The sequence below is a fragment of the Calonectris borealis genome, chromosome 2, assembly GCF_964195595.1.
Source record: "Calonectris borealis chromosome 2, bCalBor7.hap1.2, whole genome shotgun sequence".
Classification (NCBI taxonomy): domain Eukaryota; kingdom Metazoa; phylum Chordata; class Aves; order Procellariiformes; family Procellariidae; genus Calonectris; species Calonectris borealis.
Window position 1 is genome coordinate 58,102,022 of NC_134313.1, and position 24,822 is coordinate 58,126,843.

The window sequence follows — 24,822 nt, forward strand, 5'->3', positions numbered from 1 at the left end:
ATGTAGAAATGAGGTCTTGTGCAAAAGCAAAACAATTGATTCTTATCTTTTATCTGGCTGTCTCATTACTGCTAGATGATAAGGTCAGTGCCTCTTCCTCTTTTCCTGGGACAAGGGTTTATGTGTTTGCATGGTGAATTGGATCTAGGAACTGGTTTGGATGAAATATAATTTGTAAGGGTTGAAAGATTTTGTTTTAACTAAATCATGGTATAAGCATCTCCCACCATGTTGAAGTGCCATTTTATTTAAAGCTTGGTACTGGTTTGTGTAGTGTTGATAACACTGCCAGCAAGGTATTGAATCCCTGTTTATACAGTAGCTACTTCTTTTGCTGGCAGTGGTGGAATGCTGCTCTTCCCCTCCCTCTTCTTTAGAAAAGATTTAAAGGGTGTTATGGTATCCAGGCACAGAGGCGTGAGACAGAGCTATTATTATAGCTAAGCAGTCTGAGCTCAGACATTTGAAATAAATGAAAAATTAGTTGAAAGGTGACTGAAACAGTTATTAATTCTGACCTTTTAAACTTGTGTATGAGAAAAAAACATTGTGAGGTGTTTTGGTTTTTTTTTTTAAGTTAGTCTGCTTATCCAAGTTCTGGGAAAAAAAAATTGCCATAGTCTGGGAATAATTATTTCGGGATGTTCTTGAAAGTTTATCTTTCTACTAATGCTGGTGCAGGTTCACGTGCATAGGTGAATTCAGAGAGATTGTCACTGATGATCAGTGTCTAGGCTGTTCTCAGAGTGGGTAGTAATTAAATAGCTATCTTTGTGAGTTTCTCAATCTGCCTTGTAAGGATGGCTTACCCTGGCTTTAGAGATGAGGAAACTAAGGCACAAGTATTGGGACAAGTGATTGGGAAGGGATGGTTTAGGCACAGCCCCTGTTCTGTAGCACACACACTTCATCCCGTTTCTCATCAAGCCTTCCTTGAGCCCTGTTCAAGTCTTTTTTTTTCTGTTGGGTTTCCAAAATGCTGCTTCATGTTGCTTGGAAATTTTTTGTAGGCTTTTAAAGCACCTTCCTAAAGACAGCTGTTGCCTTGTTGTTCCCGAAGCCGTGTTAAACAGGCAGAAAATGTGGCTGTTAGAGAGGTATTTAACAGTGGATTGTGCTCACTGGGATTATAATGCCTGACCTCTGCTAAAGACAGTAGGGGGAAAAAAAATGCTAAACATTTGGGCATGTTGTGTTTGTAGTCTTAGAACATAAAAGTGTGTCTGTGTAGCAAAAAATTTTGTGGAGCCAGTGCTGTTTGTACTTTTCAAGTTAAAGAAAGCACAGTCCTAAATCTGTACAACTACTGTGTTAGTGGTGGTATATATTGCTCTGGGAGCAGCAAAATATTTTTCCATTGCTACTTTGATAGTCCAAATACGGACATCTGTATCATGATGCTGTCTGATTTTTGGAGGCAATTCTTCAGAAGAGCCAAGGACTTCTTTTTTAAAAACTACACGTTTGACTCCTGCAAGCAAAGGTGCTCCAGCAATAATAGACTCTTACAGAGGTTAAAGCCACTGATGTGTTTTCACTCAAAATTAGTAAATGCTTTGCTGTTATTACTGCTTTTCAGACTGCAGTACACCTCTGCACTGGTATGAGGGCTGGTTTGAGGAATATTAATAATGAGAATCTAGCAATTATCTTAATTATAAAGATTGTGCTCTGTTTCTTAATGGTTGAGAGGCATTGCTTTAAATCATTATGTAAGACAGTCTATAGAAACTGTTTATAGAACCATGTTTTAGAAAGGCTTAGGAGGAAAGTCCACACAAAACAAAACTTGAACCCTAGGTCAAATAGAGAGACAGCCCTCTAGAGCTGTTACCAGAGGTACTAAAGAGTGCAGCTTTGATAATGGAGTGGTTCACAGAAGGTGGAAGCTCATGCGGTGGCTTATTTTCCGTGATTGCCTTAATCACCTCGGGTTAGTTTAAAATTTTGAAATGATAGATATGAGACACCTGTCCCACATCTCACATGGGAACTGGGGAGCGGTTGGTGTCAAGGGAAGAAAAAGGGAGTACGGTAGGGAGAGACGGTCATGGCACTTAGGGACATGGTTTAGTGGTGGACTTGGCAGTGTTAGATTAATGGTTGGACTTGATCTTAAGGCTCTTTTCCAACCAACCTAAATGATTCTATGAGAAGAGCGAGATGAACTGCTTCAGAAGTGGCTTTATTGATGGCTGTGTCTTCCTAGGGGAGCTGAGCTGTTGGAAAGGTCTGTATGTGCTGCCTTCTTCCCAGACATACGCTGGAAACTGCTGTGGCCTTCTCCAAGAACAGGGCTTTCTCCCCAGCCTCAGGATATAAAGCTTCAAACATGGTGACCGGTCTTGTAAACAGGAGAATGCCAGAATGATTTTCATTGTATTCATGCCCAGCATTGGCTAACCTCGGATTTCCAGTGCAGCCTTCAACTTCACTGCTTTCAGACTTCACTTTCTTCCGTAATGCCTTGAAATACTTTAGCCCTTGGGCCTCTCATTTCATGTCCCAGCTTCAAGAAAATCGGAACAGATTGCTTTCCTGATTAGGTGAAATTATCTCTTCATCCTGCCTCCACAGGAACCAGGTTACAATGGCAAAGGAAGGTCGGCTAATTTGTGGAAAAACGTAACTTCTTAAAGAGACAAGCATCTTTGTGCTGTTTTTCCTTGTGTGAATTTGAAATCTAATTCAAGCCACATTTGATAGAGAGGTTGATGTTTCACAGATACCAACTACCTCTAATTACAGGAAAATTAGAGCTGAGATGAAAGACATTTAAATTGGTGCTCCCATCCAGGGCAAGCCTGCACAGTGAGCTGGAAAGATACCTGTCCTGCTTGCTGCTGTTTGACCAGTTAGTGCTGGTGTGCTTGCCAAGCTGTCGGCATGGGCATAGATCAAACACCCCTGCAGCTGCCCGAGGTAGCCCAGCGCTTGTCAGCAATGTGGGTGAGAGACGAGCGTGTTACAAGGGAACAGGCTAGCAGGCATGGCGGGGGAAAACTCGAGCCGTCACCGGAGTAAGCTCATGGAGGGTGTATGGGGTGGGACGGGAGCTTGATTTACCTGGGGGCAGGAAGGAGGTGATGCAAGAAAATGCCAAATAATGGGGTGAGAAATGTTAAAAGTTGGAAGAAATACAACCCTGCATGCATGCATCCTCGCTTCTCCAACCTGCTCTGCTCAGGCACTTTGGAAGTACTAATGATTTAATGCTTGCAAATGGGTGGGAGAAGGAATCTGATCTTCAGAGGAGCTGTAACTGACCTCGAAGCTTCTCTTAGACCAGTAATTCAAAAAAATAAGCTCATTGTGGTTTTACGAGTCCACTTCTAGAGCTATGTAGAAGTTGCACTTGTGGAACTAGAGGCATAGAAATGAAGCAGCTAATCAAAAGTAAACATTTTCAGCAGCATAACCAGCAGCATATGGACAGGGGCCTCCTGACCTCCTTGGCTACTGCTCTGAAAGTGCGGTGGGGAAAGAGCAACGCGTGACCCGAGTCCTCCTGTGCATGCTCTGTGCGTGCAGCATGGCTCGTTAGGTGAGCCACACAAACACTAATTCCCTTCTGGCCAGGAATAATAATAGGGTTACGCAAAACTGTAGTGTGTGTTTGTGTACATTCATATTTACATCTGATCTGTGAACAGAAAGCTTTCTGCAGTGCCTGTATGCAAACGGGTGGTTACAGCTGACTGGGTTACTATAGGACTTTACGTTGTATCGTATGTTTGTAACTGCTTCAGTTGCCTCTACTAATCCATTTTCCTCATTTAACTGTTCCTAATTTTTGAGCTACTTTAAAATTGCTAATTTTCAGAGCAACTGGGTGCAGAAACACTTCCTTCGTTCTGGCCAAATGGGAGCCGTCTTGTCCAAAACCCTCTCCCAAATGCACTCTGACCCTCTGCGAGTATTAATTTGAGACCTTCAAAGAGAAACCCGAGGCTTAAGCAGGAGGATGCTGACATGAGGTGAATTTCCAACATCCAGAAGCATTTGCTACTGCTTTTGTGAAGTGCAAAGATCTCAGCTGTCAATGCAAAAGCATTTTTAGATTTAAAGAAATGAAGCTATTTTTTATAGGAAATCCTTCCCAGTCTCATGCCTGATGGCCACTAAGTCCTGTATGCTCCCTGTCGTGTAGCTATACATTGATAGTTACCCACTAGTCCTGGTTGGAATCGTGGAAGCTAAAGCACTTGCTCTTATAATAGAGTGAGCCAATAATAGTCTAAGATTTAAAATTAGACTGTCAAAATGAGTACTATTTTTTAGCATATATAATGTATTTGAGAGTTATGTAGCTCTTAGAACAGTTTTAGTGAATGTGTGATAGTACTCATTAAAAAATTTGGTAATTCCATGAATAAGGTACTTACATATGAGCTGTATATGTATAGTATGTTTTCCAGTTGCCATTTATATACACATTTTTGGACAGATGGCAATATGTTGAAGCAATGCAAATTTTACAGTTCGGTAATAGTATTTTTCTTCTAGTATTAATTTAAAACAAAACCTGCAGAAATGGTTGGTACAGCTTAAGCCATGCAATCATTTCCCCAATATCCCTTATGGAGTATGGAGAAAAGATTACTTTAGTGCATTTTCTATAGGTTCAAAAAGTTTTGCCCTGATCCTATGGCACTGGGCATGCGGAAGGGGCTGCAGCGAAGGCTACAGGGGCAAAGCTTCATTTTGGCGCTTCTTAACTCTTGAAAGCGTAACCTCAGATTTCTTCTGAGTGTAGTTCCTGTAATTCCTTTTATCGCTACCGCTCCCACGGATGGTGTGCTCCTCTGGTAAGGAGTGAGCATCACCTGGAATGAAATCGTAGTGTTAGTCTGGTCCTCGGGGAAAACTTGTAAAATATCTTTAAGAGATGTATGCATGTTTTGTTTTCTGTATGCTAAAACCATGGGCTCAGTAGGGAAACTGGCTGCAGGACCCATACGTGTTTCCTTTTAATTTGCCCGGTTACCCAGGCTCTGATGATCCTTTCTGTCTTTCGTGAGAGATGATGGTGTCACCCTCTTACCTTGCTGGCACTCCCCTGCCCCACAGTTACTACTCTACCCTCTCAAGGGGTCGAAATTAATTGCTGTAATCAGACCAAGGGAGAGCATGCCTGGCCTCTGTTTAACCTGAGCGCTGCTGCTGCTGCTGCTGCTCATTGTCCTCGGTAAAGGGGACTGAACCTTCAAGCTTGGCTGGCGTTGGTCTCCCCTAACCGTGTTACCGTCGCTTTTTGGGGGCAAGCTGGCCGGAGGTTCAGGTCGGGCCGGCCGCCGCCGCCAGGTGGCAATGTCGCCTCGGCCCTGGGCGCTCCCGCCCGCTCCGGCCGCCGCCGCCGCCCGCGCCCGCTGCTGCCCGGCCCGCCGGCCCGGGGGCCCGCTGGAGAGCTCCGCTGTGGAGCTCCCCTGCGTGGCAGAACGTCTGGGGGTTTGGGTTTATGGTAATGAAACTGTTAATTGTGTTGCTTAAAGATCGGCTGTTTCCAGCGATGCCTTATAGGGCACTTAATAAAGCTGATGACTATATATTGTTTTGATTATCTTCGGGGCTCTTCAGGCTACTGTTCGGTGCTAAGAGGAAAGTGATCCAGTAGTTGGGCATTGATTTAAAGAAACTCGTAATGCATGCGTCTGTCTAGCAAGTGTCTGTCCTCTGGATGAAGGTACATAGGTCTGATCCCAGGCTTTTTCTGTGGGTGGGATTGCAGAATTCGGCAGAGTTAATCTAGGAAAGCTAATTCCAAACAACTCCAAGCGTAAACTTTTTTCCCAAACTTCTTTCAATTCTTTATTCGAAGACAGCACTATCCTGCGCAGCTTGCTTTCTCATTTTCCAACGGACTGTCGTGGAAATGGCAGCGGACGAGGAACAATGTGGTTCCCATGGGAAAAGGATGTTGGGAGTCCTTGTCTGCCTGCTTTGAGGTGGCGATCACGGGCAGTTCCCGTTACTGGAAGACACGTAGGAATTAATTACTGTCCTCGGGGCTCGGTAGCACCATAACTAGAATCCATCCCCTGGACTGAGCCTATACCCCGGAGCAGACTTCTGAAGAAGAAGGGGTGGGGAGAAGGTACCTGATAAATAACTGCTCAGGCCAACAGCGCTGTTTCCTTAGCTGTTGAGAGTACTGGTGGTTTGATTCCTCACAGCCATGTTTGTTTCTGCCTGATTCAGCAGTGGAGTGGAAATCTTGTTTCTTCATTTCCTTATTATGATTTATTGCTGGCAGCAAATAGTAATTAAAAAAATCAACAGTGATTGCACTAAAGAGGAGAAGACTAGAAGGAAAAAGTTCTTGGCAAACGCTTGTAGTAAGAGGGAATATTATGGAAAATTAATGAAACTATAAAATTCAGAAATGAGTGGTGCTGGTTTTTATTACCTAGCCTTCCCTGTTGTGTAAGGAGTGAGTTATGCCACGTAGAATCTGTTTATGCCCGAATTCATCTGTACCCACCACTTTGTGTGGAAGGGAGGCCACTTCTTCACAGCCTGCGGCTACTGCATTCGGAGTGCCTTGTAATTTTGGGCATGCTTCCTGAAAATGGAGCTCATCTTTCAGGGATCTCCTGAGTCACTTCGGAAAACTCAGAAATTGGTCAACTCCAAAGCTTTCGATGGTGGTGGTGGAAGTCTCACTGACTGCATTTCACCTCCTCTTTCCTTGTGCAAGTGAGGCAGGAGTGAAACCGCACAGCACTGAGGAAAGGTGCTTTTGTTATCCTCTGGCTTTCTTTCCGTTCTCAGTTAATTTCAGATTTTTCTTCCTCTTTAAGAAAAGTGTCCTTTCTAATCCCTTCCTGCTCCCCCTCCAGGTTGTCGCCCTTAGAGCAAGTGAGATGGAATAGCAGAGCAGTGATGCTGCTTTGTTTGCTTACAGCTCATTTACAAAAAACATTTTGTTTCTGTTGAACCACACCCTTTGTCCTGACACAGCTGCTCTAACCGTACTCTCCTTGCAAGCCAATGCCGTCGTTACTCACTGGGCGCTTCCAGCCCCCATTTTATTCAGAGAACCTGAAGATGTGCTGTGAAACCCAAATCATCCCAGCTGTATCCATCAGAGCTGTTTCTAGTGACGTGTTCTCAAGCAAAAACGTTTTCTTGTGTATATAGTAAGAAATGAGTTTTTCTGTGCTCAAGTTACTCAACAGAGGGATTTTTAGTTATTGCTTTCCAAGACATCTATCATTTTTTATAGGTAGAAAGTCAACAAAACAGAAAACTAACACGTGTAGGAGGCAAAGAAATCCTTAATTTTTCAATTAGGCTTTTTTATTTCAATCAATACTTTAACAAGTGCTTAAACTTCCCTGGCAGTTTAATCTGGAACATAATTGAGAAGAAAAATATCTTCTATAACTTTACAAAAATAAAAAGTTTGTTTTTTTTTTTTTAATCCTGCACTTTAAGCAAGCACACTCCAACTCAAACAAGACAGACATTGTATCTTAAAATATGGACTTCTGTTCATAAAAATGACATTCTACCCCAGGGCAGCAGGCACGATATGTAAACGGTATAGAAACAGAGCAAGAACACTTGTTTTGATTTTTCTGATCCCTTTTGTCCTTTTCCTTAAATAGAACCTGTTAAAACAATTTGCCCAAGAACTTCTTCAGGTTACCATTTCTTCTGTCAGGTGGCTGCTTGAGTAGATATTACTGAGGGAAAAACTTGCACCTGTCCTAGCAACATTGGCAGTTATTGAAGATACCAACATTAATTGTTTCATTTTCTTAAAGCTTCTGCATTTTGGTGTGGGGCAAATCACTCAGTTTGTAGGTCTTCCACTGCTAATCCACTTGCGGCTTAACTTCTTTAGCAGCCAGGGCTGCCAGCACATGAGGTCAGGTTGGAGGAATAAAATGAATGGAATATATTGTGTCACAAATGTATATGGTGCTGTGCAGCAGTTAATTTAATGTGTGATGAAACCAAAAGATCAAGGAAACTTAGCTCCTAGTTCTGTGCCTGTAGCCTAGGAGAAGCCTTGCAGGGAACATGGATTGGCAAATAAACTGTGCATTCTGAAGAATTACTTACATCTTTGTCCAACTTGGCTTCTATTGGCTAATAGAAAAATAAAGAAAAAATATGTAGGCAGAAGGAGGGAAGCTGGTGCAGCATATGCTAAGAACCCAGATCATAAAACTATGTTTCTGGTCAACACTACAAATAAACTAGAGGAGCCCCAAATCAGATTTCTGGCAATGCATTATGAAGGCCTTTTTCAAGTGCTTCCTTTTAAAATCTCTAGGTGACAGGAAAAGAAATGCAGTTCTTGTACAATTTGTACATTGTGTCATGTTTGCATTTAGTGTAACGGTAAGCCTTGGAAAACCTAGATCTTTGCAAGTCTGTGATTCAAAACACAGTTGAGACATGAACGTGCTTTTTAGAGGTAAGAACTAGACAGGTCTTTCTCTTGAAACTGTTGTAAAATTTCTGACAGTAAGCAATTTACAGAGGAGCCACGAAGCACTAATAAACTGTAGATCATTGCCCTGATGAGTATAGAACATCGTGCTGTGGAGCAGTTCCTTTGCTCTCGGCTTCAATCCTGCATCACAAGTATGTGCAGGTCCCAGCTGGGACCAAGTTGTGTGTGGCACTTGCATAGGGAAGGAACAGGGTCTGACAACTCCTAGCCATTGCTATTTTTTCCAGAGATGAGACGACCTAACGTGGAAATGGTCGATGGTGGTGCAAGAAGCTTGTCTCATGTGATCTGAGGAACATCATGCCATACCCATCCCCATAAAGACTAACATGAATTCACTCATGCCACTGTGTCTCGAACAGAAGTCAGAAACAAAGCTAGTATTTCAAAGGACTTGTTTAACTCTCTTGTAATAGCTCAGTAACTCGGTTGGAGATATGCTGGTGTAAATCTGCTGAACAAAAACCTCACGTCCAGCTAGAGAAAATCAAACTCCTTCCTGGTTCCTAGCTCCTCTTTCAGAGGCATCGTGTCTCGTTCTTGACCCTCTAGTTAAAACTGTGCTCCTGATGCCTCCCTTCCAGAAACTGATCCAGAACTGACTCTTCAATAGGTTTGACTTGCGTGGAGCAGAAAACCATCAAGAAATGCTGATCAGAGCAACTGTTGTTCATAGAGCTCGATTCATCATGGGGAGTTGGCTTTCAGCTCCTTCCAGCAGGCTGAAGGAGGATCTGATATCAGATGGATGGATGAACACTTTCTCTGGTGACTACTGAGCCATCCTGAGCTCCGTTCCTGACTCGTAATTCTGTGACTTTTCATCTGTCTGAGGAAAAAATGTGAAAGATGTGATCTGACCTGGCAGTGAGTCTATGGTACTGTTCCTTCTCCCCTTCCTCCTGCTGTCTCAAAACCAGGCGAATCTGAGGAAATTCACGTCCAAGGCTGGTACCAGCTTGGAAAAACTGTCAAGAAGGCATGGACTTTGAGGAGGTAGAGAGCCTGAGCATAGCCATTTCCTGCTCGAATGGCTTTTTCCTGCTGTTTTTGCTAGCAAGGTCCATGCTGTCACTATCTTTTCAAGGGATGCTTTTCCTATAGCAGACAGTATGGAGACTCAGCTATGTAAAGCTGAAAGACCCTCATTCAAGACATACTTTTTCTATGATGCTGAAAATAACATATTAAAGGCTTTTTACTCCAATAGTACTGGACTGGGCAGGTAGAAGCTGCTGATACTGATGAAGAAATGCTATGACCTTACTCCTTATGTTTCTTACACAGGTTCCTGCTCCTCCTGCGAACTGACACACGTGTGTGTATCAGTAAAAGCCACAGCCCAAATGCCGCAAGGTCAAGCCATGCCCTCAGCTCTCTCCACAGTATAGCAGGGGAGCATGGTTCATCTAGGAACTTTTACCTCCTTGCTGGACTTAAACATCTCCGCTACCGCCTCCAGAGTCTGCTCTGATTCGCTCAGTGCACACAAGGATGTATTTGCCACTGGGGGAAACGCGAGGGTTTCCAGGGCAGGCTCTTGTTGAAGAATGCTCTGAGGGGCTGTGCCTACCCACCTTCCCAGCAGCGTCTCCCCAAACCAATGCCAATTTAAGCTCGGTGAAACCATAGTATGTGTTGTGTTGGGACAGTCCAGCAAGAAGAAAAGGGAGGACGTGGCTGCATTTGTGCAACTCTTGCTCTTCCCTCTGGTAAGACTGGGCCAGTCTCCCTCCATCAGATGGATGCAGGGCTGTTTCCCGCGGCTTTCTTGCTCTACTAGGGGCTCTACCACTGGTGTGCTTGCTGCTGAAACCCTTTACTTGTTCCTACATGAGGTCACACCGCTAAAAATACGCTGCTAAATAGGGCTGCAGAACATGTTAGACCCCACTTGCTTTTTTACTTTGCCCACCTGGCTGGCACAAAATCCAAGGCACAAATACTGCGGAGTACGTAAGGCCTCAGGAATATGAAAACAGAAGAAGTCCCTGCAGCCTTGTATCGGCAACTTACCTGTACGGTGTGCAGCCGACAGAAAAATGCTGCTTCTGTCTGGCTTTAAGGGGGCTTGGCTGTAACTACTCGCTAGATACAAAGGGAGGCCTCGAAGCAATTGCATAGCTAAGGAAATTGAATGAGAAAATATTAAACCACTGGTTATTTTTACAACTTAATGATTGTAAAAATAGCTTAAATTACTAGGAATATTTTTTAATTAGAAGTATCAACTGTTCAGCACTATTTGAACAGAGGGCTGTTGATTTGCTGTTTCTTTTTGTGTTACGAGCTGTGAGATAATGGCAAGATAAATCTTTGTGGGTTTCCTCCTTATATACATATCTACATCAGAGCTGTGAAGTCAGAGGGGGAAGCTGCTATCACAGTACTGGCACGACACCGAGCCCTTCCCCAGAGCTAAATTCTGATGAGAAACCGGGTGTTGGGGAGAAGAGTCCCACAACGGTAAGGTGGCAGAGACGACTGAAGCAGGATCATAACGTTCACCCCAGCAGTTAAAAAAAAAAAAAAAAAAAAGGAGACCCCCTCCCTCCCCCCAAAAGTCTGCAGTCCTAAAGTGCAATTACTTTTGTGCAGTCATGTCAGGCCAGGGATCAGACTGGATGAAGTTCAAAGCACAAACATCAAACGAGTGCCGTTCGGGATTCGAGGAGGAGGGGGGAAGTAAGGAAAAGAACAACAGTTCTCAGGCATTCAAGTGCATCAAGAAAATAAATGTCCCTTTCTTTCGGAAGAAAAACAACCCCCAGTCCGGTGGAATCCTGGCTTTGTAGTCATGAAAAATAAGTTTTTTTCACTTCTAGCTGAGAATGTCCCAATATGACACAGTACAAATAAACAACACCAAAGCAAGAGCTGGGGCGCTGGGATATTTTTCCGGTGCCCTGCTGCTATACAGCCTTATTTTATTCTCCTCTGGTGACTCTTCAGATCTGGGTACTGAGGAAGCGCACTGAATTAAAGGCATCTGGTAGGAAGTGGCTCTCTTCTCTGGTCGGTCGGGGCTGGACCCGTCGCTCGGTCTCTGGCCGTTGTACAGCAAGTACCTGCCCCCGGCATCCTGCTCCATTTTGAAGATTTCGTACTCGGTGTGAGGTAGGCGGATGCCGAGCGCGATGCAGCCGTTCGTGTGGGTGACGTCTTGCTGAACCCCAACTTGCCAGGACCCCTGTGCTCCGCACTCGTTCCCGTTGAAGACATTGAGCAGAGAGGCTGTGGATATATCCATGGGAGTGACCTTCATGTGATTTACTGCGAGAGAGGAAGAGAGGAGCTGTTAGCAGAGGGACAAAAACAAAAGCAAAGATAACGTGTGGATTGGAGTGTACCAATGAAATCAGAATTGTCTCTCCCTGTTCATTCTTACATCAATTTTTCATATTGCAGGTGTGGCCAGCGAATCTATTTGCATCATTTTATGTCTTTGACGTAATTGCTTCTCGCGCAGAACGCACACACACACAAACTCAGTTGAAGAAAACTTGATGGCCACATATCTCGGCCAGAGATTAAGCAGAGCTTTTCATAAATTCCAGACAATCCTTTACAGATAAAGCCTGCTTGGTTCTATTAGGAGATACGTAAAAGAGGAAACAATGAAACTTTACTCATGTTTTATTACCATCTGTATTAATCCATAAGTAGGGCTGTTTATAATGTATTTTTCATTATTTTTTAACATCTGTTACCCTGTAAAGCTAATGAAATAATTAGTTCCAATTGGAAAATTTGGAAAGCACCACGGCTGTGCTATCTTCCTATATTACCTGCCTTTTTTGCATGACTTATAAAGTATCGCTGAACTACAGAGAGATGCTTTTTCTCATATCTAAACAGTGGCTGCAGCTTGCCATATCAAATGTAGAAGTGCTGCAGCTTCTGCAGTTCCAAGTTGCCTGTATTTTAAAGCACCTTGAGGCAAATAAAGTTTTATTTTTCAGCCAAGTTTTAAAAGTTGGGAAAAGCCAAACTGAATGAGCCTATGGAAACTCAATAGAGGTTTTTCCTCATGTGCATTTGACACTGTATATCAAGAAAAGGGGATCTGAATGGATCGGTGCTGACCAAAACAGAAGGACATAACCAGCCCTCATGCCTCCCAACACACCAAAATCCCAAATTCTCTTGCAGGTCATTTTATAGTAAGATTTGTTGGGAGTTGTATTTTGAGGTTTTATAAACAGACATTCGACTCAATGGCTCTACAGTTCACATTATTTGCCCTACCTGGTGTAAAAGGTAATTTATAGGAATTGAACCTAAAAGTTTTACCAAAACCAAATTAGTGACCTTGATCTGTAAGGTAAGTTGGCATACCATAAACCAGAAATTCAAGCAAAAACTGGATTTCACCCCCAGAGCTGAGCTGGGACATGCTGCATGCAGCTCTAAAGAGCAAATGCTCTGACAGGCAAGGGTATCTCCTGCCTCCTATGAAAATCCCAGATTAGTACATTATTTCTTATAGTTAGATGCTTTCCTAAATTGGAGCCATGCAAGAAGCTTTATGCTTCTCACATGGTAACTGAAATAAGGAGGAGAAGAGCCCACGGAGTGCTTGGGGCTTCCAAGAGGCTCTGCTGGGGCTGGCGCCGTGGCGGGACGTCGTGTTTTGGAGATGTTTGTTTGTGTGAGTGGTTAAAGCCACTGAGCTCTTTCCAAGCAGGGTGCTACGGGGCTGTTTGCACAGGAAGGCTTCTCAGCCGCAGGGTCCCGGGTGGCGTCGCCACTGCGCCCTGCTTCCCAAAGTACTCGAGGGGTTTTGGTTAGATACATCTAGTCTTCACTGCGGTGGGATTAATCAGAGCTGTCTTTAGGGACACCCTTATTTGCTCTAGGGCCCCTTGGAATCTGATGAAAAGACACATGCTGCTACATATGTCTTTGACAGAAAATGATTTATACCACTTATGACCTGAAATGCCTTCTTGAAGGTGCTTTTTTCTCTCTACTAAAGGAGCCCTAGGACACAGATCTGATCTTAGACACTGCGCTTGGATGCTTGAAGTCTGGCCACTGGACTCCAAGACTTAGTGATGCGAAAGCTTATTTTCTTGTGCTGTACTTAAAGATCTCTGCCTCAAATGAATATTGCTTCAATGGTGTGAAATACTGTGCAGCTGTATAGTTTGGCTGGGCATTCACAGAGCGCCTGAGAACTTCCCAAGAAATGACTCACAACTCCTGCAAATGACAGAATGAAATCATCAGCAACCAAATCGTTATGAGCGAACGCTACTCTGGTCCATAACGACATGACCGCCTCCGCTCCCAGTGTAGCAAGCCACTCTACCTTTGAACACAAACTCCGTGCCACCCATCACTTTGGACGAGTGCACTCCCCGGCTGTAGCGTCCCTTGGCGTAAATGGTGAAGGTGGGGTGCTTGCAGATGGGGTCGGAGTAGTGGTAGTAGTGACCTTCCCAGGTGTTGTTGTTGTCATGGAAGATGAAGTGCCGAGTGAGGAAGAGGACCTCCGGTCGCACCTCGCAGCGCTGGCTCACCCACTCTCCGTGTAGCCCTATAGTCAGATCTGCCTTGGGGGGTAGGATGGGAGGATGGTGCTCGTCCGACCGGTAGATGATTCTGCACGCGATGCACGTGCGGTCGTGGTTCTGAAATGAAGCAGAGAGAAACCCTCGTTAGGCATTATCTGTGATAGAGGGCAATGAATCAGCCTGTCCGTTTCATGTTGAAGTGACACCAGCTCAACATTTTAAGGAATACGTTGTTATTTCTTATCTTTTTAATATTCTCCTGCAATTTCTCACCCTTCGAAGCACCTGAAACATGGCACCATTTGGTTTTGTATGTATAAGACTGCACAGCAGGAGCGGAGTTAGGAGATGAATTCCCTCATCCGCATTTCTCTGAAATGAGCATTTCAGTTCAGCTTTTTATGGGATCTAGAAAAGGCTGAGCTTATCCTTCAAATCACACAAGAAGCTGGCAGATGGTAATTTACTACGGTAGGGACTTGGCAACTCTTGTGTTAGAAATGAGTACATTTGCTGAGCTCTTATTTTGCATCTGTCTTCCTTTTAGTTGTTAACTTTGGGTACCGTAGATGGACACGGGTGTCCTAAGGACATTTTTCAGTTGGGTAGCAGCCTGGGAGAACCGTAACCAGCGATTTTAAACTTTTTCAGCTTTTCTGAGCCCTAACGCAAGGTTTTGTCTTGTTGGCAAAAGAGTTTGGCCTAGCTATTCTCTTTTCAAACTGTATTTTGCACTTTTTCAATGGCAAGAGAGACGGCAGCATTAGCATTTGTCTCTGCTCTGCTATACCTTGAAGTAAATTTTATTGACCAATAAAGGATTACAAAACTAATTTTTTAGCTTACTTCATTTATGACAAATATTTAGATCAAGAAGAATAAATGCCGCCCCACAAGATAAAAGCAGTGTTTTCTGTTTTACTAGTGCCCGTTTTGGGTTGGCGATGTGCCGTTTGTTTACACCTCGGGATCTCCAGTCGGCTGGTGATGTGCGGAGGGGCTGCGCTCCGAGCTGTAAGCAGGCTTATCCTCGGAGTGAAAGGCAAAGACCACACAGACAGCTTGCACCTTCATCTTGCAAGGACACTCAGTCCTTCCTGGAGAGAGGGGGATGCACTGGGTGGGTTACTCACATCCACCTTGTTCAAGCTGCGAGGTGTTTTCCCGAGGTGCAATTCAGAGTGCACTGAGGTAAGAGATGAAGTTCCCCACGCAGCCATCGGGCAGACAGATTTATGCAAACGCTTTTTCTTCGTGCCCCTTTCCAGTGCTCTTTACTGAGCTCTCTCTGCGCTCCCTCCATAACGTAAATGCTCATATTCATCGCTCCTACTTTAAAGTCCATGTGAGCTGCTATGGAGTCAGCATTTCTCCACTCACTGCCTTCGGCTCATGGCACACTTCAGGGGCGACATTTACACAACCTCCATTAGTGCCCTCAGTTTGTCTCATAATATGACCTCAGGTGGCTTCACCGTCAATGTACAACTCACGCAATATATCCCTTTCACACATATTAAATGGGATTTACATTTGCCTCCCTGCCCCAGACCAGATGGACACCAAAAGTCGGTGAAATCAATGAAAAGTCTGCTGTTCTACATCCCTGGGATGTAGAATAATGGTCTATGTGCAAAATAACTATAAATGATGTAGCTCAGGTTGATCTGAATCAGTGTTGGCCAACAGCCCCGCTTTAAGGAGGAGGTTGGACTTGGTTACCTCCAAAGGATCTTTCCACCCCAAAACACATGGTCTTCTGGGAACCACATGTCAGCGTGTTACTAAAGTGGGTGCAGTTCTCTCCCGCTATGGAGCTCGTTAACTCATTTTAAGGTACATTTTTCAGCCAAATTCTGCAAGCAGGTGCAAGGGCCATTAGTATCTTAGTGAAAATACAAAGAACATTTAATTGAGTAATTTAACCGCAGCTGGTGAAGTTAGCACAGATTTGTGCCATAGTAACTGACAGCAGAGGCTGGTGCAAAACATCTGGTTCTCCTGAACACTGAAAGCACAGATAACACATAAGGACTGTGAATGTGGGCTGTTTTCTGGGATTGCAAGTTTCAGTTTGCATTTTCTGATGGCCAAGAGAGGAACCAAGATCCAGTTATGTTTCCTATTTTGCTCTAGATTTCTTGTGTGGCCTTCCTGACTTAACCTCATTTCATAGAAACACAGACAATTACAGGTCTTCTGTTTGGGACAGGACTGATAGGTGGCTAAATAAAGACACTGAGCTGTCAGAATGCAGACAGAAATTTCAGGGGCCTGGATATGATAAAAAAAAAAAAAGTAGTAATAATTATAAAAAATGTGTGTAGCTCTATTCCTGGAACAAACCTTCAAATACAATCTGACGGAAGTCCAGTGTCCACCTTCCTCTTGCCTACAGTAAAATCTCACCAGTTTCATCTGCAAGTTTGTTTGGGACTTACAAAACCAGTCTGCTGAATCTCTAGCTCTCTTCAGAGGACATCAGTCTTTTTCTCCAGAAAGCGGTCTGGTTCACTGGGCGGTTTGCGGCTCAGGATTGCTGGGAGGCAGATGACTTACAAATTACTAGGAAACGAGTCGGTGCTGGGGAAAGGTGGAGACTGCTTTGGCACGTCTCGGGCAGTGGCAGAGCCGCCCCGTCTCCCTTGAGCTCCAGCCATGAACGGGGATGCCAGAAGCTGAGCATCCGCCCTGTGCCGGGCAGCGCTGCCGGTGCTGCAAGAAAACTGTCGGATGAGGTGTGCGATTCCGTTCACTCCCAACTAAAGCACCAAAAAACCACACGTTTTTGAAGTGTAATAGAAATAACACTTTTTCTTCTTGGAGATCAACATCCAAAGGATGCTGCCGCTGCCTTGCATGGACACCTGCAGTGATCCAGGCCGAGGGGTTGCTCTGTGGAAGATGCTGGTGTCTATCAGGCACTCGTTTCTCCAGCGTGGCTGTCCCGCCGTGGGGGAGGCTGGCCTCGCTGCTCCTAACACTTTAAGGGCTAATGACAGCAACTTTATTGCTGTGATTGCCCCACTCGCATAGAGTGAAGCAAGAAAGCGAGGAAAAGACAGGGTTATAAAACTAAACGTAGCCTATATAAGCTGAACTGGTCAATAGTAGGAGACAATTTCTGCTACAGTCCCCTCTCTATTGAAGTGAAGGTGAAAGCTCTTACCATCTCATAGAGGAGACCCTAGCAGAGCAGTATGATGGTTTGGTTTATATTCACATTTCCCTCTCGGGAGCCTGTCCTCCACAATCAGTTTGTGAGACAAAGCCAAGGCGATTTAACCTGGGAACCAGTGGTTTCTGTTGCCCTTGTTCAAACTCTGAAGAAAACCAAACAGAAACCCAGCCTGTTGTCGTCTCGGTCACCCTTGGCTGTTTGTGGGATTCCTCTGTTGTTTCTCAGGTCTAGTGAATGGACAAGAAGGAGATCTGGAAATCAGTCCTATTTGCAGCAATATTTTTTTTTTTACTTTTTTTGACGAGGAAGGACTATCAAGCATAAATGTTCTTTTTGCCATTTTTCTAGCAGTGATTTTAGGGTTCTTCTTTCCTCTACAACATTAAAAACCATGGGTATTACGAGTCAAGGCTCTGATGCTGGGCAGGGAGTATTAGCATTGTTTAATGTCTTGTCCACTGTACTAGGAGTGTAGAAGGTGCAGACTGGTCATACCTGCGATTGCTTAGTCCCTTGGCTGTGGCCAGCAGCAGAGTGGATAGAAAAAGGTCCACAGAGCTCCATAGTGGAAAAAAAAGACATAACTACGAGCAGCCCCTTTCTGCTTATCAGGAGTGTGTTCATGTCCTGAGGCATAAGGAGGAATTACTTCCCAAAGCTTGTAAAACTTGTGCAGTGCGACTACGCTGGCTGTCATTACACTGTGAGTGTGGGTGACTCCTTGGGCAAACTCAAGGAAAGTCCAAGTTAACTCACAGAAATACAAGTGAAGTTTAGCAGTATAAACACTTGCCTATAGCTCATCTGGCTCTTGGACCTCTGCGGTCCTGAACTGCTGTAACTCTGTGCAGCCCTTCTAATCCGAAGGCTTTGCACCAGCTCTGAAGGTCTGGCCAGTTGGGCTGCTAAGAAACATCCATCCTGCCTGCCTTCGAGTTACTGACAGTGTGCCCGGATGAAGGGGCTGGGGTGAACGGGCACCTTTTGCAACGAAAAGGGAGTGGGACAAGGAGAGGTTGGGGCGATGAGGAGGGAAGCAGGAGTATCCCTTTCACCGGCTGGCTCAGGTACCTCATACGGCCCTAGCCTGAACGCATCGCTTCCCCGAGACCAGCACTGGAACCTAAGCTTACATAAACCTTTCTTTGGCCGTGATACTATCTTTCACAGAGTTATGAACTTCTTAGTGGAAGAATATGCCACACGTAAACTCCCTCAGTACGATTTTTATCCAAGTAATGGACGAGAGAAAGATCTAGTTTTCTTATGAGGCAATTGGACTTAATTACAGAGTAATTTATGTTTAACAATTGACTGTATTTTTCACTGTTGCTTTTTCAGGTCAGCTGCTGTTGGCTCTTAATTACACTGGCTGAGGCTTTGCAAATCACTCCCTTTCCATGTGTCTCAGGGAAAGATTATTTCTAAAAACAGACACTCAAAAGAAAATAGGGAGCAGAGGCAGAGAACATTTGAGTCCAAACACAATTAAGTACTCTCTAATAAAAAGCTCACTTGGGCATGACATAAACTAAAAAGCAATAAAATGAGCAGTGGACAGGATGAACATCTGTTCTATGTTTTCATTATCTAAGGTGTACAATGCAGTACTTTTAATAGTGGGGTTTTGCTAAAAGGACCGGCCCCGAGATGGCTGCTGCCCAATGGCTGGAAGATCCCTTCCCATGAAGGTGCCTCCTGGCAGTTCTGCAATGCTGAACCCGTGGTGCCCCAACTCCTCACCCTTTACAGCCAGTTTCTGAATTAATCCATGAGGCCATGTGGGCTGAAATAAGCCTGAATCTCTGGTTGGAAACTCAGTTCTTGTACTTGGGGAGAAAGCAGTTTGTGATCTGAAAATTTCCACCAACATTTTTCCTTATCCCTCCCTCCTGCTGCCTCAGCTGAAGTGGTAACAGGGCCAGAGAGCAGGCAAGTTTCTAAAAGAAAAGCAAACAAGGATGAGGTTCCTTGATCTTCTTCCCAATTGCTGTGGATAGTCAGAAACTCTCAGCATAGTTTAATTTTCTCTTAAGTTCTACGGGATTCTATGGCTGCCTAGGACTAATTTGTCTCTAATCAATTCATAGTGTTTTTTATGGCCCAGGCTAAAAAACTATCACGCAACTGGGATGCTCTCCGAGCAATGGTGAAATGAGCTTTGAATAACATCTAGAAAGATCTTTTTGGAAGCTGTTCTAGTTTTCTTTGAACATCTTTGTGTTTTGATGCTGCTGTTACAAAATAAAACATCTATGGACCAAACACTTTTCAAAATGTACAGAAAATCTACCCTTTCCTTATGGTTCAAGCAGAAGCTGAAATCAATGCTTAATATCAAGGAGAGGACCTGCGGGATATACTGCGAGTTGTATTTAGCAACAAAACAAAGAAGCACTAATAGTAAAGACGAGGCTGAAAATATAGTTATTTTCAACTAAATACCTTGTTCAAACATATTTGTTCTCTCCCGTATCTATCTATTTATTCTTTATATCCTGAAAATGTGTCTGTATCTCAATCCAAAAATTTTAAACCACTATTTGTCTGAAACAGCTCAAATTGTAACTCAACCCTTCTCTTGTAAAGTTACAGTAGATGACTATTCTGATATTCGGCTATTTACATAATGTAAAATTAACATTATCCCAACTATAACTTACTGTTTTTTAAGCAAAGATTCATTGCCTAGACTACTTAGAGTCTGAGAGATGCAGTGCATTCTTAGCAGAACAGACTGAAAAATTAATGTGATATTTTTCATTAGATCTTATTTTAAAAAGGACAGGGGAAAATATCTCATCGAGTATACACAGTCCGGAGGAAGAGAGATACAAGGCAAAATTTTGTTTTCTGGTATGCAATTTTTCTCTGAAAAGCAAATGTTTCTCTTCAAAAAATGAGAAAAGCATTTTTAGGGGATTTTTTGGTATTTTTAATGGAGAATTTTGACCATTTTCTGGCAGGCTCTCTTTGTCATCTTTTATAGTTGCAAATAGTTGGTATTTTACCAGACCAGAGACATTAGGAAGACAAAAGCATAGAACCTAGCGATGTGTAGTAAGCTCCTAAACCATCCAAAAATATGGCAGCTCCTGTTATAGGAGGCCAGAATTTGGGGCAGACGTGGGACTGCTGCTGTTCAGAGCTGACCCAGGCTAAGGAAAAGCAGCGGACAATTCAGAGAAGTGGTGAACCCAATTAGTTTTCTCAGTAGCAGTTTGTTTTACATCTGCAAAGTCTTTAAACTTGCATGCAATTACACAGCAGTTTCCCAAAGTAATCTGGGAAATCATCTCTCCTGCTCTTTTTATCTGGAGCCACCGCACAGTGGACACATCCTTCCTATACCTTAACCTGGTTAAAAGATTCAGGTATCAGATCTGCCTCAGCAAGAGGGAAAAGCACACTCTCTTTGCAATCGGCTGGGCCGCCTTTGGACTCCTCCTCGCTCTCCTCTTCCCACCCCAGCAATGCCCAAGTCAAACCAAAACCCAACCCGAAACCCCTGGCAGGGCAGTGGCTTCCTTCTGTAACGCCTCCCTGGGGGGCTCAGGCCTTTCAACTTTCACCTTGTATTCAAACCCAGACATTCAATGTGGCTCCTCTAAGTACACCCGTCCCTCCCCGTCCCCCGCACCACTGCCAGTTGGGCCTGGTCTCTCTTCAGGTGGCCGCTGCCACCCCCCCCACTCGGTTACAATAATGCTATGCTGAAGTCACTTATTTCAAATTTCGGTAGCAACATCCTGCCTTATCAAGTCATGTACTGACATTAATAATATTTCTACCACACTCTACTTCTGCTGCCTGAGCCCCCACGTCTGTGCTGGTGGCTGTAGCGTGGGAAGCTTGTTTGGAAGAGCCAGGTTCTCAACTGATGTAAAACCACCTTTGGCCACCTCTGATTTGCACTGGTTACCGGTGCTTGGCAAGAAGCAGGTCTCGTTCATGGTTGGAAAAGGAGGACAGGTTGCATCTATACGGGGTATCATGAGAAGCAAGGGCTCGCAAAAGCTCCCTTCTGCACACTCCCATCGGTGGGGAAGATGCTCCTGACCAAGCTGTGGAGCCCACACGAGGCAGCCCAGGCTCTGGTTGTTCACAAGGTCATGTTGCTTTTGCATCGGGGGCTTCCCTTTCAGGGTGGATCCTGTGGCCAGCTTGTCTGACATTGGCTACGCAATGTCACCGGATGGGCCATGTAGCAGTGGCTGGGTCCGGCATGTTGCACCCAGCGTATCCTCGTTCAGGGAGATGCGTGGTGAGGGACCAGGCATCAGGTTTCCTCAAGTGCAGGCTCAGGCCTGAACTGTGTGTGCAGTACGGACCTAACCGGTGGCCCGGGATCTTGTAGGGTCCAACAGTCACAAAAGCTGGGGTACGAAACCCCTGCCGTGTAAATGCACATATTACCATGAGGGAAAGCACTGAAGAAGAGGGGAAAGAAAAGCTGCACTTAGCAATGATCTCTCACACCTACCCAAATACCATGTGTCATGGGCAGGACTAGATGGGACTGGCACGAGGCATGCCTGGTCAGGATGCTTTAAACCTCACCACCCGAGAAAACCAGGTGCCAGGTTTTAGTGTCAGTAGCTGAGTGCTCCCAGGATGAGTGCAAATGGAAACCCTTGGGAGAACGTCAACTCAAACAAATGCTTGAATGCTCAACAAAAAAAGTTGGATGGCTTTGCCTCACATTGCCAAGGAGCCGAGTCCACAGGAAGGACACTTTTATGAATTGCTCAGTATAGCATCAATCTCCGCTCCTCCACTGCTCTAGATAACTGCAGACCAAGACAACACTTTAACAAACGGCTACAATCTCTCTCCACCACAAAAGTGATAATTCGCAGGCTTCCCATGACCTCATATGAAGCTGAGTTGGCTAATGTGCATTAGGCTGGCTCTGGGGAGTTGACAAGCACGGTTGACACAGTTATCATTCCGCCTGCCAAACGGAATGAAGAATAACAAAGATTTAAAACTTTAATTAAAAATCCTGAAGCAAGTGAAATGCTGGAGAGAGTGGTAACTCCTTTGCAGGGTTGTCAGTTTGGGATTTCTTTTGGTGGGGAACAGAGGAGCCGCAAGCAGGAAGGAGGGTGGAGATATGTTCAGATTTATCTGCAAATGCGTACCATATATTTTAAGATATTGAGGAACGGTTTTTATTAACTGCTCCCATGAAGGGAAAGATAGTGAAGGAATCCGAAGGCACTACCATTACACAACTGTCTGATCTATGATGTTGATTCTGTTGTGCAACCCTGCATAAAACTGAAATAAACACAACCGACTTGAAATGCGAAAGTCGTCCGGTTGTTCTTTTCTGATATAAACTACTTCAGCCCGGGCAAAAGACAAGAACAAAGAGAAAACCGGCCTTTTTCTCAGGTGAATGTGCTTGCATGTAATCTATCTCATTAAAGTGATATTAATTTATGGTGACGTGAATATTTTGGGAAGTATCAACAAAAAAATTCCTGGGAAACCCGAAGGGACAGCTTGAATGTCCATCTTCAGGAACAGAGTATTCCAAAATAAAGCTGCCTTATGTGTTTATTATGCCTTTAAAAAGCAACCTATATAGCCCTCTGAACCATGTAGCAATACGACCAGCGAGTCCGCCCCCTCCTCTTACAAAAGATGAAGCAATTGTGGTTAGATGCCAAGAACAAGGAAGGTGTCAGTAGTTTAGATACATAAGTTGAGTTGATCTGAAGGCCCGTGTTTTATTTTGCTAGACTGAACAGTTCTTTTTGATCCCTGGTACTGTATTTGTGTTGGGGCAAGCTTCTACTGCAGTTGCAGAACAGACAGCGATAGTTAAGTCAACAAAGATGAATAGGGTTTTAAAAGCGACACTTAGCTTTTGAAGGTTCGCACTGAGAGTGAAAAGCAACCTTTTGCTTCAGCCTTTGCCTAGCACTACTGCTGGCGTAGGCAGTAAGCGCAGAGTGGCACCTCCAAAGGAGCACTCTTCTGCAAGGTCACGGCCAGCAGCGCTGCCGAGCACGGCAGGGACCAGGCTCAGCTAGAAGCTGTTCGCATCTCTTATCTCTGCAGGGCATCACACGCACTGTTATTGTTCATAAACCTGGAATTAACCTATTTGAACATTCTTCTGGATGTTCTTTCTTCGCTCCCCTCAATTTCCCTAACCAAGAGTCTTTTGCAAGTAATAATGAACAAAAGAAACCCTTCAAGTGTTGGCTTAATCTGGAAGTCTAGTGGCATTACTCTGGCAAACAAAGGAGTTTTGTCCTCCAAAATTACACTTTTTGGTTGAGATAATGTTTTGCATATTTCTCTGAGGCGTTTCACATGTTTAACATCTATTTATTAACTTATGCTCGCATTTTCCTGGGAGCTCCTCAAGTACACAGCATTCCCCTACAGATGAAGTCATTGAGTTTCAAAGAGATGAAGACCCAAATTTTCAAAAGCACAGAAACATTTGCATGCTTTGTTCTTTCACTGCCTGGCTAAAGCAAAGCCCAAGCACCAGTCTCCATACGTTGAATCTGTATCAGCTGCAAATGCCAGTGCTGCTGGAAATCAGCGCCCAGCAGCAAATAAACTTGTAATAGAGAATCGATCCATTGGAATTGCATTTTCAAGGGAAAATGTACTTACTGAAAGTGTGTGGCCAGCCAATGTTTGAGCATGGCCAAGGCAGAAGGACGGTTATCCTAGCACGTTTTAGGCTTCTTCTGATGTTCCAGACCACTGCAGCCTTATTCCTAAATAATGATCTAACTAGAACGACCGGTCATCACAGCCCTGCTCAGATCTTTCCTGTTACTCTGTCAGACGATAAAATAGCACGAGGAGTTCTTTGTTTACAAAGCACTATTGCTGAGGCAATTACATGTGAAATAAGTGTCCCAGTATTGCTGTTGTACACATTTCCTGTAGTTTTAGAGCAGATATCTCTGAAAAAATCTTCTGTCCTTCCGCACAGCGAGCGACTACTGCATTCAAGCCTTCCTTCATGCTACAAGTCCCTGTATGCATTCATAAATAAGGTGTGATTTTATGACCAATCAGCCAGGCTCCTTGGTGTTGTCCTAACTGGGAATATTTTGTGGAATAGGCGCGATGATGGCCGAGCAGTTCCCCCGTCCTGGCCTTTCCAACCCTGTGCTCTCTCATGCTGGCTAAAGAAGCTGCATGTGCAATAGCTTGAATCCCTTGATAAACTCACAACATCAAGAGACATCAAAGATGTTCAGCCCCGTTCATCGGCAAGTCTTAACTGATATCTTGAGCAAGGCTAGAGGACCGCTAAGATAAATCTATACAGTGACCTATTCATCAGCTGCACTCAAGAACTTCCACATATTTTACAGGAGGAATTTGTTTAAGGTATGCTCTTATCTAAGAGAATTCGTAAAGCTTAAGAGATGACATATATATTTTTAAAAGCTCCCTGATTTTATATGAACACTTGAGATACGGTAATCTGTGAATTTATTCAGATTTGTAGCTCAGCATAAAGCTGTCTGGTTTTTGGACAGCCCTTTTGATTTACCATCCTGTGGTGAAATTGCTGCAGGAATCTGGAGAAGGTCCAATTCTATTTGTTTAAAGTCCTGATCATGTGGCTTTGGCATTTCTAACATATCCAGCAATCATTTGCTTTTAAT

The 24,822-nt window shown here is 44.2% G+C and overlaps 2 protein-coding genes across 3 annotated transcripts in view; one reads left to right on the forward strand and one right to left on the reverse strand.

The window, feature by feature from the left end:
* VAPA (VAMP associated protein A) overlaps nt 1–14,819 on the forward strand; it is a 52,051-nt gene extending 37,232 nt beyond the window's left edge. The window contains exon 6 of one of the 2 annotated variants that reach the window (XM_075142099.1): nt 9,755–14,819. In XM_075142099.1, coding sequence (XP_074998200.1) covers nt 9,755–9,778 — 24 coding nt within the window. In that variant the 3' untranslated portion in view covers nt 9,779–14,819. Of the gene's footprint in view, nt 1–3,823; nt 4,090–9,754 lie in introns of those variants that run through there. The other variant, XM_075142097.1, reaches the window with a different exon arrangement.
* The window catches only part of APCDD1 (APC down-regulated 1), a 28,267-nt gene continuing 14,733 nt past the window's right edge, over nt 11,289–24,822 (reverse strand). Inside the window, exons 4-5 of the mRNA XM_075142101.1 lie at nt 13,782–14,103; nt 11,289–11,740 (exon numbers count right to left, since the gene is read on the reverse strand). Coding sequence (XP_074998202.1) covers nt 11,289–11,740; nt 13,782–14,103 — 774 coding nt within the window. The remainder of the gene's footprint in view (nt 11,741–13,781; nt 14,104–24,822) is intronic.